This window comes from Chamaea fasciata, unplaced genomic scaffold (genome assembly GCF_029207755.1).
Source record: "Chamaea fasciata isolate MVZ Bird 193981 ecotype frontalis unplaced genomic scaffold, bChaFas1.0.hap1 SCAF_3, whole genome shotgun sequence".
NCBI classification, from domain to species: Eukaryota; Metazoa; Chordata; class Aves; order Passeriformes; family Sylviidae; genus Chamaea; species Chamaea fasciata.
This window is the reverse complement of record NW_027094088.1, coordinates 32,350,585-32,370,724: the sequence shown is the minus strand read 5'-3', so window position 1 is coordinate 32,370,724 and position 20,140 is coordinate 32,350,585. Positions and strand designations below refer to the sequence as shown.

At 35.8% G+C, this 20,140-nt stretch overlaps 1 protein-coding gene across 6 annotated transcripts in view; it reads left to right on the top strand.

The window, feature by feature from the left end:
- Nucleotides 1-20,140, top strand: part of CEP170 (centrosomal protein 170) — a 96,315-nt gene that overhangs the window by 54,701 nt on the left and 21,474 nt on the right. For 5 of the 6 annotated variants that reach the window (XM_066178515.1, XM_066178514.1, XM_066178517.1 and 2 more), the window contains exons 10-12: nucleotides 7,374-7,523; nucleotides 13,535-13,661; nucleotides 16,479-18,287. In XM_066178515.1, the coding sequence (XP_066034612.1) occupies nucleotides 7,374-7,523; nucleotides 13,535-13,661; nucleotides 16,479-18,287 (2,086 nt within the window). The remainder of the gene's footprint in view (nucleotides 1-7,373; nucleotides 7,524-13,534; nucleotides 13,662-16,478; nucleotides 18,288-20,140) is intronic. The other variant, XM_066178516.1, reaches the window with a different exon arrangement.

Genomic DNA, 20,140 nt, shown 5'->3' with positions numbered 1-20,140 from the left:
TTGTGGAATTAATATACATGCTATGGAACTACTCTTGGCAATTTTTTCAGTATTATGAATGGAAAAAGTACCTGGAAAAATTGATGGGCAGGGAGGAAGTAAAGAGAAAAAAAAAAAATCAGTACATTTCAATGACTTTTTAAGGAACTGAGGAAGATGTATCTGTTTTCAGAAGATCACTTTCAGATCTCCTGTCTTTTTATGCTCTCTGAGTTTAATTGCTTTTACCATTGCCTCAGCAGTTCCTTTGAGAGAAATACCTTGAGCCCCACAGAGCATCTTGCTTGCAGAATGACTATTTTATGAATACAGTGGTGAAAAAGCAGTAGACCACTTGAAGCCTGTCCAATCATCTGAGCTTATAAATTTTGTCAAGAGTTCAGAGGATGTTTATAATCTTTTCTTCTTATGAGGAAAGGAGTTTTACAACCTCTAAACTTGTTGTTTCCTTTTTAAATTGGAATCCTAAAGAAAATGAATTCGCAGTAGCAAACAGGGACAAAATATGTATGCATGTAAATATGTAACTGGTGTCTGGTAAGCTCTTAGACTTGGCACGTTGATCCTTTTCATTTGCTTATGTGGCTTTTTTTATACCAGAGCATCTTGCATCTGAATCTATATCTTCGATATAGAGTTAAAATGACGTAAACAGCTTCTGTGAAAATCCATGGCTATTCACGAGATATGCCCTGCACAGAGCACAGTCTGTTTGCCTGGGATGGCCGGGATAACTGCCAAGAACAAGCAAAAAAAACATTAAAATGAAACTCCTTAGAAGCAGCTTGGTTAAACACAGTTCATGCAGTAGCTAAACATGGAGTGAGCTGAGGTGGTGTACTCTTAACTCACTTTGTGAAAGGTGGGAAAAAATGTTTGCCTTTTGTCTTTTCTCTGTGATCAATAACTGACTTTTGAGGACCAATTTACTGTGTATTATGAATGCCTGAACTACCTTCTGTGGAAGAATTGTCAGGAGCTCAGTCTGAACACCAAATGCAGTGTTACCGAGATGATCTGCTGAGACGATCTGAAACCTCTTCCATTTCCTTGCTGTCTGGAATCCTCTCGTCATCAATCAATCATCCTCTGAGTGTGGTTTATTTACAATTTCTTCTTTCTTAGTACACCCAAACTGTGCTCAAATCCTGAAATCCTGCTTGTATTTCCAAAATCATACTTCCTTTTTTTTTTTTTTTTTTAAAATTTGGTTTTTGCTGGTCTGACTCTATCAGTTCACACCTCAGTTTCTGAAATCTACTTTTGACTTCTGTGACAAACAAATATGCTCATCATCTTCCTTTCCCCTAAAAGGTTATGAAACACAATTGCTATCATAATTTACATTCCCATCACTTTACAATGTCAAATACCTTATTTCACATTAAATCATTTGTTCCTGGTTTATTTTTCCATGATCCTCCTTTAATGCCCTGTACAGTGTAGCCCCTTGTTCCTTACTGTTGCTCTGCTTTTTTTTTATTTTTTTAACTTTTTATCTTTGAATTCTCCTCTGTCTTTCTTGTCACTGGATTTTATTCTGTTCCTTTTATACGGATTTCCTACACTGAAATTAATAGCATTCAAATCATGGTCTTTTTAAAATATATTTCTGGATTGCGTCCCTGACTTGTTAGGATCCGAAAATGTTACTGAAATAATTTTACTTTTCAAATACCATCATTAATGAATAGGAATTGCAGCTAGAATTCTTAATATTTATTTATTTGTTGGTTTTCTGATAATTTTATTGATTGTATTGGTAATTACTGTATATCCCTTTCATTAAGACTTCAGCAGTAAGATTACTGGGGAAACTTTGTAAACTAAAAATTTTAAAACTAGATAGGATTCTTCAGATTTTCCCATTGTAATATACATAATTTGCTGTAAAACTGAGTGAACATGTCTATTAGAAGTCTCAAATTTTACTTTTTTTTCCATTTATATCAGTATCTTCAGTAATGATTTGGATGAGGAACTAGCTCTGTGGTCATTAAGTACTGAATAATTATAGTGGTGTAGAACTGTTGTGTGATCTTACACCATGAAACAATCTAAAGGTAAAGCAAGTATAAAGTTATGCCAGTATAAAGCAAGTATAAAGTATATTATGAACTTCTAAAAGCATCTAAATGAGATACAACTGGAAAAGCTTTCAAGTTTATGAAAAGCACATAAGAACATCAGGTGAGGGTTCTGGGTGTGGGGGAGGGGGTTAGCAAACCATTGTCTTTTTATTCAGAAAAGAATGGTTCCTATTGCTGTTAATTTTTTTGACTAGTTTTTATTTTAATTTCCTGAAAGTATTGCACATATCAAGAAATAAAATTGACTTCTGTGGTTTTAAAGAATCTTCTTGATAGTTAATTCTACAGACATTTTATTCGCCTCTAGTACAGTTCATTTGTGCTACAAAAAGTATTATTCATCTACTTTGGGGCAGGAGAAGGGAGAGTGAATAAGACTAATTCCTGGTCACTGAAGCTAGCTTGTGTTAGAGCTGTGTTGAAGCTATGGTAATGAGCAGGTGAACTCTGAGTCATGAGCTGTTGTCACAGGGAAGTGTGTATGACCTGCCAAAAAAAGAGTACTCTGCTTTCTACAAAATTAGCCCTTGCCAAAGAGACCAAGGCATGGTGTCAGGCTGTCACCGAAAATATGCCAGTACCCTTTGCTTTTATTGTGTTAGATACACTTTGTTAATTCTTGGATTTGGTTGGATAAAGAATTTTAACAATTACTGGTTAGTATAGATAATGTTATATTGTCAGGATATTGGAAAAGTTGCTGCTGCTATCAAGCGATGACATTTGTGAATATTCTCATTAAGCTACAATTTTTTTGCCATTAGTTATTGCGGATTTTCCTTCTATATTTTTTCAGGGCGAGTTTGCATTCCAGCAAGTAACACGGTAGTGCTGTGAGACTCGCTATAGTTTTAGCCTGATGTTTTGTCCCTTTGTTTTACTGGGTGAACTGCAGAATGTAAATGGATTATCATAGGAGATCTTTGGAGGACTTACTTCCCTGCTTTGGAATTGAAAAATACGTGCCAGGAACTCACCTTTTCCCTGCTCTGAGAGACTTGGGGCTTTCTCAGTTCTTTGCACTAGGAGACCTGAGATGCTAAGTTAATATGTAACATCACTGTTATTATGGAACATAGAATCACATAAGCTGAAAGGACCTGGAAGGGAGATGTCTAGTCCAACCCCCTGCTCAAAGAAGCTTTGAAGTCAGCCAAGTTGCCCGGGACTTTATCCGTTTGGTCTTCATGACCTATGTGGGCAGAGACTAGGCAAGCATGCTTGACTGTCCTCAGAGTGAAAAAGATTTTCTTTATAACCTGTCTCATCTTAAATGTGTTGTCCCTTGTCCCCCTGCAGTATAGCACTGTGAAGAGCCCGGCTGTCGTCTTGATACGCTCCCCATTATACTTGGGAGGTTGCTGTTAGGTAACCCCAACCCCAAAGCCTTCCCATCTCCAAAGTGATCAAATCCAGCTTCCCCAGACTCTCCCCACTGGTAAAATGCTCTAGTCTGGGCCATCTTGGTGGCCCCTGCTGAGCTACCCAGTTAGACAGTGTCTCTCTTGTATCTGTTAATCCATTTGCATAAGAGGCCAGCTGGATTGCAGGTTAAACAAAATTACATCAAGAACATTTCATACGCTTGACTTTCTACAGCATGTCGTCATTCCCATGCCACTTAAAATGTCCTGATTTGCAATGGAAATCGTTTCATGCTTCATAACAATAAAATACTTATTTTTGAATACCACCACGCACCACAGTTTACACCATGTTTGTGTCTGTTCTACCATTACAGCCATGTGGCATAGAGCCTGCAAGAACCCTATGAAATGATGCAGATTGGTGGAGTGTCTAGATTTTTCTCTGTCAGTCGACTTTTAGGGTTTCTTTGAAAATTTTCATCCTGGTTTTTGTTCTGTAACTCCATGAAACTTGAAGCAGTCAGGATGGAACAATGTAATCTTTCTGCTAAAATATAATTTCAGAAAAATAAACAGTAGGACAGAGCAGGGCAAAAAACTTACAGCTTTCTGGAATGATTGCTTATAGGAAGCTGATACTTTGGAAATATCTTTCTCTGGTAGTTTCAGTTTTAAATTACCTGTTTAAAAAAATGCATTAGTATTTTTTTATATATTTCTAGGAATTGTTCTTTATTTATTCTTTTTACATTACTCCTCATTCCCCAGATTCCCTCAAAAACTGCAACATGAGAGTATTGTGAAAGTCTGTGTTGTTTACAGTGCTATTTTAAAAGGGTAAATGATTTTTTCATTTACTTTTTTTTCATTGACAGCTGTGTGGTAGATACGTGTGATTTGTGATAGTTAGTCACATAGAATACATAGAATTATTTTACCTCCTTTATCAAAAATAAAGGCTTGCTTCTCATTTTTCAAACAGCTCAGTATGTCCAAATTTGTATTGATTGTGGAACCTAGATTCATCTTTTTCTTCCCCAAAACACAGTTAATCAAAATACATTTCATAGTTGCTTCTGACGAATCCAAGCTTTACAGAAAGAAACTTCACTCTTTTTGTCTAAATAGATGAGAGATGCAGCAATATGTGTCATCAGCGTTTCCGCAGAATTCTCTGGGTTTGATTAAGTTATCTCCTAGACCTCCCTTAAATGACTGTGCAGTCATGAAGGTATTTAAAGAACAGAAACATCTAAAGAAATGGCAACCTTGAAAAATGTCATCTAGTCTTTGTAGGAAGACACAAGTCTATATCCATTCAGGCTTCAGTCACAACAGGCCACTGTTTGCACACATAGCATATTGTAGCAGCTCAGAAAGTAGAAATTGCATTCTCTAGATGGTAGAATGTTTCCAGAAGAAACATTGAGGTTATTCCATGGCTGTTTCTGCTCATTATTTGATAACTGGTGTATGTGGATGGGTTAATCCTGAAATTCTGGTAGTATTGCTTTTCTGCAGGTGTGTGACAGATGTGTAAGTAATGATCTACAATTTGTCAAATACTTGAGTTGTTTTATCTTGTGAAGAGTTTTAGTGTTTGAATTCTTAATTATGTGTTAGTGATAGTCTTTTCAAGGGGGTTTTATATATCACAAGTCTGAAATTTAGTCTTTGGGCTATATCACAGTTACATGCATCTCTTCTTTCTTGGGAGAAGAGCCATGTAGTTGTATAGCCATGGAACTTAGGACAGGGGCATGCACATACCAAATGTAGAATGACACTGTAGTATACAAAAACACTTTTATTGAAGAAGATGTTTTACTTTTCTTTCTAATAATACTGTCCCCAAATATTTTGCTTATCTCTTCTGATATCCCCACTGGATAGAGAGAAGGAACATTAGGAGTGCTATTGCTTGAGTCTTAGTGATATCCGTATTACCCGTCACAGAAAAAAGTAGGCAATATTCAAATTTGGTTTTGCAGTAATTTTAGTAATAGAAGAAGAAGAACAAAATTTGCTTAAACCTGAGTTCAGTACTAGAAAAGGTAAGACTGAATGTAGCATTATTTTTGATACAAGTAAAGAAATTCGACATGGTAAATTAATGTGCTGTCAGATAAAATGAAGCAATTTACAGGCAGCAATTTGCTGCTGTGGTTCCAATTAGATATGGAAGTGTGGAATTCATATTTTCCTTCTGGTGCTTATGTGATAATACCAGAGTTTCGTTTCATTTAAAAGAACATGTAAAATTCTGTAATCAGTGAATCTATGGTACACAAAGAAGAAAGTCTCTACAGAATAGTGATATATTCAAAGAAAGGTGTCAGTGAATGGTAACTGGTTTCTATCTTCAAAAATTGCTACCACTGTACAAAAAATATATATATCATGAAAGCAAAAAATTAAGTCTGAACACTATATTTCTATAAAAAGAAAATAAATATTTTGTAAATAAAGTTAAGCAACTTCTAATCCGGAGACTCTCGATATGATTTATGTATAAATTGAAAATTTGGGGAGCACTGCCTGAATTTTAAGATGTCAGGAAAGCAGGCTTTTCTCATGAAGGCAAAATACAAATCCAGTGCATTTGAGAAAATTTCCTCAGATCTAAATGTAGTAATGCTGTAACAAGGTCTTCCTGTACAGTTAGAAGAGCATAAGGAGTTGAATGACAGGGTGCTTAACTATTATTTTTTTCCTTTGTCTGCTTCTCAGAAGCTGACAACATTATGGTTTGTGGCCATCTAGTGGTGAATGCATTAAGACACTGACCTTGTTCAGAGTTGCAATAAACCAGTCCTCTAGATTTGCTGTGCAAAATTGAATTACAGCACATTTTTGGAGAAAAAAAGAATTCTGTACACCTTTTCATATTCTTCACTAGTAGTGTTTGTTACAGGAGGATAACATCTGTGGAGATGACAAAATTTTTTATGTTAACTGTTACTTTTTGACAACCAATTTTAATGTGTGTGTGAGGTTCATTTTATTCTGTAATTTTTTAATGTCTAAGTCCCTAGTAGTAAAGTAGTGAATTTATTTCTTAGGCAGAAATCTGCAAGTTTTATAAATTACATGTTTCCAAGATACTCATATTTTCTAAAATGTCTTTGATTATACATCAATTCTGAAAGCAATTGATATTCCCTGTTTTCTGTGACTCATGAGAAATTTGACAAACAGTATGGTGATTTTCCTGCTAAGGTTCTTATTACTAAATCACTTTGATAATGATGTTTTTCTAATATTTTTTTCTGAGCAATGTTTTTAAAATGTCATGGGAAAATTATTCTGGCATAAGCAGAAGATAATAATATAAGCATCATTAGGAAACAGTAGTAAAAGAACTATGCCAAGTCACGTCTTGGATGAGATGAGTCTACATGATTCATGAGACCTGGTGGACTTTCAACATGTGCCAAGTCTCTAACTGTTGAAAAACTGAAATTTTGTTTGTATTACAGAAATAGTTCGATAAGCATATTAATAGAAAATGCAAGATTTTGTATTTCTTATTATCATTAGATAATAGCAAAAAATCTGAAAATTTGGTGATTCAAGTTATTGGGTTTTTCCCTTAATTGGTAAAATGCATTTTGCAATGATTTTGCTTCTATTTTCTGTTCCTTTCATCAAAGTGTCATTTTTTCATATCTGACCATTCCAACTAGCAGTTCTTTGAATTTTCACAATGTTGACATAGACTTCCACTTTTTTTTTTTAATTGCTGTAGATTTTTCTTCTCTTTAATTTTTAGAGTGCACTAAGGTGATAGATAAGCATAATACACTAAAACTTATTTATACTCACTATCCAGCATGCCACCATCCATCCATTAACATTGAACATTGTATCAGGATGGTATTGGGTTAATGAATGTAATGATTTGTTTCATTTTCAGGTATTTGGAGTGGATGACAGCCAGGATTATAATAGGCCTGTTATCAACGAGAACCAGAAAGATTTAGTAAAAGATTGGGCTATAAATTCTGCTACAGTAGTGCTGGAAGAAAAAAGACCACTGAGTACAACTGGATTTCTTGACACAGAGGTAGAATTTAATTTTTGACGGTCTTCTTTTTTCTTCCACTAAAAAGAGAGCACTAAGAACTGACCAGTAAGTGTTAAACAGGAAACAAAATCTTGCCTGGAAAAAATTAACTCAGATCTATAAGTATTTTATTTCTGCTATGCCTTTATTGCATTATCAAAGCTTCTCTGTCAGAGACAGGCATAATTCATTGTGGAGTTGTTTTAAAACTTGGCTACTTTTCTGTGTGCACTGACATCAGTGTATTGGAAATGTAGCAGAAATTTCCTTGCAACGACATAACTTTGCACAGTATATGATGTAAGTTCGTCATGTAAGTTGTTCAGCAGAACTGAGGAAAAGCTGGTTATGTTTTATAGCCCAAAGCAAGTAACAATATCAAAATTCAGAAATAAAATGTGTGCACTTGCATGATACAAAGTCATCTAGGAAAAAAATGGTGGATAATACTTCTCAGATTTTTTTCTCTGAAGCCAGAGGACTTAAGGTTTTTACATTTGTGGTTTAAGTTCTCCAGTGAGGTGTCGCTCATGACAAGTCACTTACATTAGTTGATTCAGATGCAGTATAACTTAATCAGTTGGTGAAAGATTAAGCAGAGGGAAATGCCTGGCTTTATATATGACTTAGAATATGCACACAAGCTAGATATTGATCATATTTCATATTGAAATCTTGGGAAGCATTCTCATGTCATTGTGATGCATAAACTAGCTTTTCATGTGTCTGCAACAGAACAGGATCACAGTGGAGCGGAATCCACTGGTAACAGGAATGAAGAACTTGACACTTGGCAAACTCTTTTTGAAGTATCTGTAATTTAGCGAACCTTACAAATAAGCAATTTTTGGAAGATATCAAGAGCTTAAACTATTATTTAGTGTGCCTGCCATGCAAATACATTGATTTTAGTATCTACAAATCTGTTTCTCCTAGAGGTGTATTTTCTCATGGTTGTGTTTTAGCTACTGCAAAGCCTTGAGACACTAAGTATGTCACTGTGTCTAGATTAGTACCTTTGACTAGTTTCTCTAAGGCTACAGCATCAAGTGAAGTATTGCCACACAGCATAGGCATATCCTACGGAAGGTTTTTCACCTTGCTTCTTTGCACAAATCTATAACCGTGTTCTTTCTCTCTTTTTTAAATGCCTTTTGCAGCACTCAGCTCTTTTGTGCCTTGTCAGTTTTCAAGAGTATTGATATTTTTCCACTTTCATAATTCCATAAGCAGAAGAACTGATTTATTGATAAGAATGATTTATTTTATGAACATAATTGGGCTTTTCAGGTGTCAACTTTGCAAATAAAAGGCTTTGTTTCTAGAAGACTGAAACTACTTCTGCAATCATACAGCGGGTTTAAGAAACCTTCTGGCAACGACATACTAAAGCTCACTTTGATTTAGGTGAAAATTACAAGAATTATGCTATCTTATTACTGTGACTGCTTTGCTGCATTAAAAGGTCTTTATATAGTGGGAGAGAGTAGGTTATTAGCATAATTTAAAATATTACAAGGCATAATGATGGGAGGAAAAATGAAAATTATTTGGTAAGTCAAGGAGCAAAACTGACAAGTAATGTGGATAGGGCGAGGATTAATGTAAGAAGAGTTGAGGAAAGATGAAGGTGGAAGAAAGCTTACTAGAGAAAGTTAAAAGTAGAAGTTGATTAATAGATATGTAGAAGTAAAAGAGAAGCTAGTTCAGAAAATTAGAGGTGTCTTTTATAGGGAGATAATGGGAAAACAATCATGAGGATAACCACTGAGAGAAGATTGTTCCATTTAAAGTTTCATTACCAAAACTTGCACTCGGTTTGTTTTGTCAGTAGGAAAGGGAGAGGCAAATGTGTTTGATTTGTAAAGTATGTGGGTCATGTTTTCATACACAAACTTTTCTGCTTGTGGGTTTTGGAAGACTTACTGCATTACTGAGCTGCAGACCATAAGTTTATAAACCTTACTGAAGATCTTGGCTAAATAGTCAGGTTACGTCAGGGTAGCTCACTGTTGCAGTATTACATCCACTCAGATTGCGGGTGGGCCTTATTCCAGCTGTCCATCACAGTTATTCCTGTACCTGATTAGTAGAATGAGGTGAATGCAGAACATGATTGGCATAGAAAAAGCAAAGAATACAAATCTAAGATATTTCTGTTCAAGAAGATGGAAAAGATGGCTTGGGAAATAATAAAGATTTTATAAAACATTTTTACAGAATCGCAGAGTAGTTGGGGTTGGAAGACACCTCTGGAGACCATGCAGTCCAACCCTGCTGCCAAGGCAGGAAAGGGTCATCTAGAATCACTTTGGAGGTTGAAAGCCTATTCTGAACTTAAATGTCTTAGCTTTACAGGGCTTTGGAAGTATCATTAATAAAATGCCTGGAAATGTTTTCTTGTTAAAGAAGTTCTCAGCTTTTTCTTTGATACAACAATCTTTAAATACATCGGAATAGTGTGTGTCATAAATAAAATAAAATGCAGAATGAGTGTCTTGGACTGAGCCTGAATACACTGGTTCTTGCCCTTTTCAATGATTACATATAGGCAATGAAAATACTAAATCCATCTACTCAAAATATTTAAATGTTTTTATTTTCTATATTATAAGCTGCCACTTGCCAACCCAGGTAAGCGTGATTAAAGAACACAAGCTAAGTAAATAGAGAACAAAGAGAATATTGTTGTTATTATTTGTTCTTACCCTATGAGTTTCGTTAATAAAAATACATCAGGCATTTGGGCTATAGTCTATCCGTCTTCCATTTAATTTTCAGTGGTTATTTGTCTGTGCTAAACAGTGTTCTTAAATAATGGTTTATCAACATTGTGTTTGATATGCTTTGGGTTTTGGTTGATTTGGGGTTTGTTTGGAGGTACATTTTTTTGTTTTTAAAGCTCAATTAGAAACCTGGTTCTTCATCTACAGGGTCATCAGTGCCATTGACTACAATGTTTCTTTTGCTGTTTTGAATGCCTTCTTTTATGTCTTTCCCTCTGAAGATCACATAAATAATACTACTGGCATTCTGAATATTGAATAATTTCATTCATGTAAATATTTGCTATATTGCTTCTTAAAAGTGGAGTATTTGGAGGCTGTATTTCCTTTTGTTTGTCCTCTCAAGTTACTCTAATCTCCTGTCCTGTAGAACAATCCATTTAGTTTGAAGTTTGATACTTACTTTTTCTTTGAATTTATATGCTATACTGCAATGTAGGCTGATGCTACACCAATATCACAGGGTTGTTAATAGGCAAATAGGACCCTTGAACACCCAGGAAATGTATTATTAGCAGAAAAGGGCAGTGTTATTGCCACTGTGCTGCTTCCCCTGTAATGGCAGCACTAGAACTGTTACCATTCTTGGTCAAGAAGGGTGGATACAAGTCTAGAGAAGGTAAAAAGTCTACTCACATTGTTACAGGAATGGAGATTTATCTTACAAGAACTGATCAGTGCTGTTCAATTAGTCCGGCAAAGTAATAGCTGAGATGGATGCAATTGCTGGGTTTTCATGTATAAAGGGAGTAACCATAATAGAACAGAAGAAGAGCTGTTTAAGATAGGTGTCAGTGTTGTTTCAGGAATAACTTGAAGACATTGGCTGTAAATAATTCATGTATGGAAATCTGTAAAATGATCAGCACCCAAGAGGCATATGGTTCTGAAGCAGGTAGAGTGAGGAGGGAGGAACTGCTTTCAAGAGAGCAATTTATGAAAAGATGAAATAATATGTTTCTTGTAACTTGAACTGACTGGAGTTATGTGTCTGAAAACACATTTAATTTTTGTATTAATTTTATTCACCTTTTTGAAATTTATTTTTAAAAAACCACCTATTATTCTGCTCTGAAATGCCAAGAACTGATGCTTTCAGGTGTAACGTGTGCGCGCTCTGGATTTTTTTCAAATGTGGAGTCTGAAGCCCTAAATCTTCAGGCTGAATAATAAGTCCACAGAAATCCATTGGTACATTTTCCAAATGTTTATTACTTCCATTGACTATGTGTAATAAGCATAAGAGAAAGCAGATTTATGATGAAGGTAAAAGGCTGGTATCTCCTAGGTAAACCCAGCTTTTTTTTGAAAGGCAAGGAAATTCCTTTTGGTATTCAAGGGAAGATTTGGAGGATTGCTTACTTACGAGCCTGTAAGATCCAAATTGATGTGGATTATAGGAATAACATTAGGATAACTGAACGTGACTTTTTAGAGATGTGTTTCATAAACCTTACATCTTCTGGATGTGCCTAAACTTCTGTGAAAAGAAACTGCATATTTTTGTTGTTGTTTGTGGTTGTGTATGGAGAGAGCTGGCAAAGCACACATTTGCATTCACTGCTATGTAGAAACCATTTTTGGCAGTGTAATTACATCAGAGAAAAATAATTTATCATGCTCTTTTGCTGCAGTTAATCTGCAAAATCTTAGTGTGTTTCTCCATTGTGAAGTAGAATTTAGATTTCTGACACATACCTGTGTCTCTGAAATTGGCTAAGTGGTACAGAAGGACCTAACTGAAATTTTCTGTTGCAAAGATGGTTGGGACACCTATTGTGCTTGGATTTGGTTATAATTAGTTGTTTTATTAGATTGAAGTTCACTAGTACGGACAGGAAAAGAAAGATTAGTGATAGCAAAGAGGAATGAGGGTTCAGTAGTTGTCAGTGCATAAATGCTGTGTGGTTTTTGTGATATTCTTATTAGCACCTTGCATTGTCTTCAGAAATGCCTATAAATAACAAAAACATTGAATTGCCTTCCTTTGCTATTGTTAAACTTCAATTTTGTAACATTTTGATTCTAAAAATTTAATTCAATAGATGGAAATTTGTATAATAGTTCAAACAAACTACCTGCTGCATCTCTGATTTACAACATTCATGATATTCTGGAAGACTTTCATGATGTTGCACTCATTTGCATTAATCAGGAGAAATTCAAGATCATAAATTCAAGCTTTTCAAATGTCTGAGTAACTTCTAATTTGAAAGAAGTTGGCAAATACTAGGTGACATTATTCACCATTCTAGTTCTGCTAACCAAATTTTATAGAATGTGTAGTGTTGTTTCCTGGTCAAAGACTAGAGTCCAAGAGTAGTCAAGGCATCAGGCAAAAATCAGCGTTTTGAATAGAAGTGTGAAGATTTGAAGATTCAGCAGGGCTGGTGCTATTTTTTAGAGATGTAAGCAAGAGAGACTTTAAGCTATTTGATAAGACAGTAACATTGCACTATATTTAGAAATCAGGTTTTGAAAAAAAGATGTTGGAGGAACACAAGATGATTTAATTCTATGCTTTTCTTACATTTTAAAAATTTTCAAGATTTCAAAAGGCTTGCCATCAAGAAACCAAACTAATTTCCTTTTTGGTTTAGGTGCAAAAAAAATTGTAAAATACTGATGACATTGGCTTCACTGTTACCCAGGAAGATGGTTTAAAACTAATCATTGTTTCTTTTTTTGTTTAGGCCAAACAAATAATCTGAGCTTCCTTTACTTTCCGTCATAAGTTATCTTACTCTTTCAGTCCTTAAGGTAGTTTTTCTGTAATAAAGTAAATACAATATTTCATCTGGACAAGAGGGTCTTCTAAACCGGTAAAATGTCACTTCCTTGTCTTCCTGAAGCACATTTTTAATTTTTTAACACACCCCCACACCCCATGTACTTTTCCTGCACTTCGAGCTCAGAACTGAAATAACCTTGATCTTGGAACTAGCACATGTTCTGATATGTTTTATATAGGTCCTGGTGTTTAAAAGTTCATTGCACTAGAAACTGTTGTTTATTTGGTACTGATTCAGGAGCTATATAGATTTTGTTTGTTTTTTGCCATTCTAGAGCTGAAGACTCTAAAATTTATTGAGGTAAACTATTTTTTTCAACTTCCTCCAGGAAAATGGTGTCTGACATACCTATTCAGAAAATACCTGAAAAGATGGCATGCTTTTTATCAAATAATTATAATGTTTCTTTTGCTTTTTTTTTTTTCTTTCTTAGGAAGGTTCTACTAACCTTGGAAGTAAACGTTGGGTATCGCAGTGGGCGAGTTTGGCTGCTAATCACACACGTCATGATCAAGATGACATGAGATTGGAGTCCTCTGTGCCTGCTCCATTAGAAAATGGTATTAAAAACTGTTCTTATTGTCATAGTTTATGCTGAAAAACCTGTGAAAGGGAGAAAATAATGATTGTGTACTGTACTTAATCAGCTTTTTTACTCCTTATGCCTCATTTTCACCTGAAATTCTTCTGTTTCATTGAGCAGAAGCAGTGGAAAAACAAGCTCGGCAGTAGTGGTGTCTGCATGGCAGTTGAGTGCCAGTATTACACTGAATGTGACTTAAATGGGGGCGTTTATAAACTGTTTAATATTTAGTAGACAGACTTTCACTTAAATACAGTTTGGGTTGGTCTGCATGGTATGTTTCTTTCCCTACATCTTTCTTAGTCTAAATGCACTTTAGTGTAATGATTGTTACACAATCCAGAGACACTTCAGCTGAAGCAGAGCATCCTTCCTTATCTTGGAAATACAGAAGACTTTTTGTATATCTTGAAAAACCCAGAAACTTTCTCTTTAGTCATGAACAACCTTATCTCCCTTTCTTGTGAGTGCCAGATGTTCAGGGTATGTCTCTCCATAGTGTAATTTTTTCACATTTCTGATTTTGAAAAGATTTATTCTTTAACATCTGCACTCCTAACTATAAATGAGTTACTTGCCTTACTTCTCTTCTACTTTTTTCTTCCTGCCAATTTCACTTTAGAGGTTGTGATCATAACTGGGAGAAGTTTTACGAAGAAGTTTTGCTTTTGATGTTGCATAGTGCATATATCTATACCAGTGCATGAAAGAATTCTTACCAGTGACTTCTGCTTCTGTTGTAGCTTTTCCTCCTCCTCTCATAAGCGTTGAACTTTGCCAGAGATACTAAAAGTCAAAAGAGATGGAAAGGGGAAAAATTAAATTATCTGATACACATAAAATAATGGAAATAAAGAGCAAATTTTGCACCATTTGAAAGGATTTGGTGTGTACATACAGGACACTTAAAGTCGTTGCTGTTGAGACTGATACTTTGAGTGGTTAATTGGGAGCTTTGGTGGTCTTTTGATTTCTGTGGTGTTTTACATGGTCACTTTCAGATGAGGTGCTACCTAGGATCTTCTTTGGAGAGGTAAAGGCTTTTTTTACCATTATAAGAACTAAGGTAAGAGATAAAATGAAGTAACAACAGTGTAGTGCATACCCGTGCTGCAGGAGTTCCAAAATTACTAAAGGGGAAATAAAGCATTCAAAGCACAAAAGCACCAAATGTGTTATAAAAATAACATTTAATAGATACATGTAAAAACCAATTCACCATACATGCCTTGTTGACTTAGATGCCTGTGTCATCTTTAGAAATCTTAGTATTTAGACTTCACAAAACACATATATAGCCAAATATGATGCTGAACTACTCCGTGCCTTTTTATGTACCAAAGGTTGTTTGAAATTCACCAAGAAGCAGGTTACATGCTTATATATGTATAAAAATATTTAATCTAGTAGGCATATCTGAGAGAAGTTAGTCTTCAGAGATGGCAGTCATACTGATTTTCATTAAACCTTCAATTTGTTTCATAATTTTCAAGAAAAAAAAAAGTCCTGGAATTAAAAAACCTTGTTTAGATTTCAAAGATACTTACTGTTTCTCAAATCAGTGTCTTAACGTAGATTATAGAAAAAAAAAATGCAGAGAGTCCTTTTGCATTCTTCATCAAAGGTTTAACGCTGCAAAGAGAAAAGATAGATTGAAGAGCATGGATAGAAAGTAGCAGGTATACATACAGCATGATTGTTGATATTCAATTAATTGCTTAGAGGATTCTTGCAGAGAGAGAAACCCTATATTCCATTTCGTACTCCTGGAGCACCTAATGATGGTGGCAAGCTGTGATAGGAAAGTCCCAACAGGGTATGCAGAGCAGTTGTTTATAGATCTCTCCTGGCAAAAAGGGATTTGACAGATATGTGTATATTGCAACAGCAGACAAATGAACTGCAAAAAGAATTTTTTCTATCCAAATATTCAAAGTCAGAGCAATTCATAGAGCAATTTCTATCACCTTTGAGTAATAAAGCTTTGTTTCTGACAGCACTGTGTTAAATGGGCAAGGAGGGCACAGTCATCATCAGTGTGGGAAAATAAAGTTTGGTTTCTAAAACAGTTATTCCTTGCAACTGTCCATGGGATGGCCATGCTTTTCTGCCAAAGGAGCATTCATTCTGTGTACCCTAAGAATTCAATGAAAGTGCTTTAGCACTAGTACTGCATTCTTTAGATGCTTTGTATATGTTTTCTGTACATTTTTATACTACAGTGTCTTGTTTCAGATAAAAACATTCTTTTTGCTTTCTCAGCCATAGTAAGTTCTATGTTCATGAGTGGGGCTTTTCAGTATTGCTGAGAAGTGTCTCCCAGCACTGCAGATTCTTGCCTGAGTGCGGCGAGGCCTCGCAGGGGGAGGCTGTAGTCTGTCCATGAGACAGACCTCGAGCTGTGGAACAGGCAAGTAGGGAGGAAGAAGGAGGATCTTACTCGTCTTGGTAGTTTTGAAATCTGGTCCTGAAGGTGTTTAGGAATGTAAGACTTGTTTTCCACTTCCTGTTGTAATGGTGTGCTGATTGATACAACAGTGATATCTTACCTATTTTAACCTACTGTGAGATCACAAAAACTTTGTATATGTGATTCAGCTGTTTAAAAGAGTTTGTTAAATGTTTTTCTACTTGTCTGAATATAATTGGTCTTGCCACAGAACAGCTGGAAGAACTGATGATTTTCAGTTCTGTTTTATGTTGTATTAGTCTTATGTAGTCTTAAACATTAAATCTTTCTATTTTCCTTGCTGTTGAATGTCTTCTCAAATATTTTTTTCTCTTTCATTTTTAGACACAGACATCAGTGAGTCTGGTATTTCTGTCAGAAGTGCTGGTTCAGCTGCTTCTATGACCAGCCAAGGTGAGCGAAAGAGGAGGACACTTCCACAGCTTCCCATAGAAGAGAAAGTGAATGAAAACTCAAAACCTAAAACTGTGTCTCATCTGAGGTCAGAAATAGGTGAAAAGCAAGACACTGAACTTCAGGAGAAAGAAACTCCAGCTCGTGCCTCAGATGCTAAGTCAAGCAGAACAATGAATGGCCTTTCACCCAAAGCTACTGGAGACAAAGTTTTTTCTTTTCCCAGCTCTTCTAGTAAAGAGAGAGTTGAAACTGGCAGAGAAACTTCTGTGGTGAAACAAGCTTTAGCTAAAATTCAACAACAAGAAAGAAAGGAGCAAAGCCACTGGACACCCTCAAAATTATCCTCTACAAAATCTGCTGCAAACCAGGTTGAGAAAGGTAGGGAGGAGATTGTTATGTCACCCAAAACTATGGATAATCAAGACAATGCTCCTGGACATGCTACAGATAAAGCAGAAATTAAGTTGGCGCAGATTGAGGGAAAAAGAAGAAAAAATGAGGAAATCATTAGAGGACAAAGTCCTAAAGTACTTGGAGGAGAAAAAAAAGAATCTTCAAAACCGTTAGTGAGGCAAGGTAGCTTTACTATAGATAAACCTAGCACAAATATACCTATAGAACTTATTCCTCACATTAATAAGCAGAGTGGTTCTGCTGCCCCTCTAGTATCTGCAAACAGGTTGCGTGACAGAAGTGATTCAATGGACACTGATTCCAGTATAGATACAACCCTCATTTTAAAAGACACAGAAGCTGTAATGGCTTTCCTTGAAGCCAAGTTGCGTGAAGAAAATAAAACTGATGAAGGTCCTGACACTCCTAGTTATAACAGAGATAATTCCATATCACCAGAATCAGATGTCGATACAGCCAGCACAATCAGCCTTGTTACTGGTGACACTGAAAGAAAATCCACACAGAAGCGAAAGAGCTTTACAAACTTATATAAAGATAGATGTTCCACTGGTTCCCCTTCAAAGGATGTTTTAAAATCTTCTACAAGTGCCAGGGAGAAGATGGAAAAGAAAACTAAGAGTCGATCTTCAGATGGTGGGTCTAGAGCTGATGCTCGCAAGACTGTGCAATCCAGTGGAAGAATGAGACAACCGTCAGTAGATTTGACAGATGATGACCAAACATCCAGTGTACCTCATTCTGCCATTTCTGACATCCTGTCATCTGACCAGGAAACCTACTCTGGCAAATCACATGGAAGAGTTCCTTTTGCCTCAGCAGATGAACTTGTACATTCCAAGATGGAAGGAAAGTCCGCTAAATCGAAATCCTCTCCTGTTGGACTTGGGCAGTCTAGTAAATCTACCACTCTTCCAAGACCTCGTCCCACAAGGACTTCTCTCTTGCGCAGAGCGCGCCTTGGTGAAGTCTCAGATAGCGAGCTTGCCGATGCCGATAAGGCTTCAGTAGCATCTGAAGTGTCCACTACAAGTTCTACGTCAAAACCTCCATCAGGGAGGAGAAATATTTCCAGAATAGACCTACTCGCTCAGCCTCGCAGAAATCGACTGGGCTCTTTATCAGCACGTAGTGATTCTGAAGCAACAATAACCAGAAGCACTGCCTCGTCACGGACCCCAGAGGCAATTATCAGAAGCGGTTCAAGGTTGCTCACAGGAGGAGACAGCGCTAAAGTTTCTGCTAGAACTCGAGCCAATAGCATTTCTCGACTTTCAGATTCCAAATCCAAATCTTTGGCTTCGGCTCATAATTCTCCCTCAGGTATGTGAGATTATTGGAAATAATTTTGTACAATACTAAATGTTTTTAAGGTGATTTTTTAAAAGAGATTGTTCAAGAAAGATCTCTTATGAAACTGTTGAGTTTTAGTTGATGCAGTCCTTTTCTTTGAAGTAAGAGGCTTCCATGGCACATCTTGTGGAGATTTCTCACTTAAAATTATAAAAACAAGAAATTGTACTCCTTTAAATCTTTGGATATGTTTTCATCTTGAAACTAGTAAAACAGAACTGAATTGGGACAGTCGAATGCATCAGCAATCATTTGTTTTAGTGCAAAAACAGACCCAAGATCTCTGCTCAAGCCATGGTAGTTGAAGTTCAGAAGTCAGCAAAACTATTTAGTACATAGAAGACATAGTATTTATTTATAAGGTAGGCGTGTAAATAGGCAATCAGAGATTTTTTTGATAAGAATAATAACATTGAAGTAATTAATTCAGAAGCTATGTACTATCTACCTAAATATCATAAAGTGACTTATTTTAAAGGGTTTGCCTTATCTTGGATTATTTCCCATTCTTTTTTCCAAATCATGGCAATTTATGATTTTATTATGACTTCCAGATCATGTTGATCTTCTTTGGTGTGGTCGTTACTCTACCTTGTCTTACATTTGGAAGGAAAAATCCTTCCAATCTACAAATTTTAACCTACTATTCTGTTAGAAATTAACATTCTTAGTGCAAGCAGTGTGAAAGCTGGTAGGTTTTTCCAACAGCAATATTAAATCTATCAAAATAAAATGTGGTAATTACAAAAAAGTGAACTTCCTTGTGAAATGAGTATCTAAATAAATATCTGCTTGCTTTTAGAATTGTCATTCTACCAGCTTTACCATATTTGCAGTCAATCCACCGTCCCAGAATAAAATTAATAGACTAGCTTCCAGTGTTACAGTGCACTGAAATTTTGCTACATCCAATTCAGACTTGATATAAGCCACGGTGAGACTTAATTTCCCACATTCCTGCTGTCCTTCTGTTGCTTGTATATCTTAAGTGGACCATGTCAGGATTCTTAGCATTGTGTATTCCCCAGGTAGTTGCTTTTGGCTGTGTCATTTATTAGCTTAATAGAAATTTTTGCTGAGATACAAATGAGGTGCTTGCTGAACTGTAGAGTTGACTCTGTTTGATACAGGTGCAAAGGTACCCCAGTCTACAAAGGTACCCAAAACAGGTGACACTTCAAAAAAAAATTTGGTCTTTTCCTTGTAAGAGATAATTGGAAAAGCAGCATGTTTTCAATTTTAATCAAAATTGTGAATTGACAATGCTGCATGAAAGGTGGCAATGGTAGGGTAGGGAACTTTTAGTTAAGACTTCTATATGTTTATTTTAATAGTGAATACTAGTTCACATTATGATAATGCTGATTTTTGAGAAGTTAAGGCCCAGATGTTTTTTGCCACTTCTCTGCTTTTGTTTTTCACAAAACTCTATATGAATTTTGAGTTTTGTGTCTGTGTGAAGTACTGCAGGCTTCCTAGACTTTTCCCAGGTTGCTGCATTAGTTTGCTGCTTCTGTTAAGGGAAGTGAGTGTTATCTTTCTCTTCTCACTCTTTTAGTCTGTCACTTTGTTGTCCTTGCTTAATGTTCATTTCCCCATGTCACACAGTCAAAGTTTACTGTAGCTTGTATAAAACACTATTTTCAAGAGAGAAAAGATGCCATCTTCTAATGGGTACCCTAACATAATAATCTAGGTAATTTTAAAAGACCATTGTTAGAAAAATCTACAGTAGTAATAGCTTCTGTCTTATAAAATTTTATCAGTTAGTATCTGTCAACAGAGAAACTTGTCAATGTAAAGGCCAGAATCCGAAAGAAATT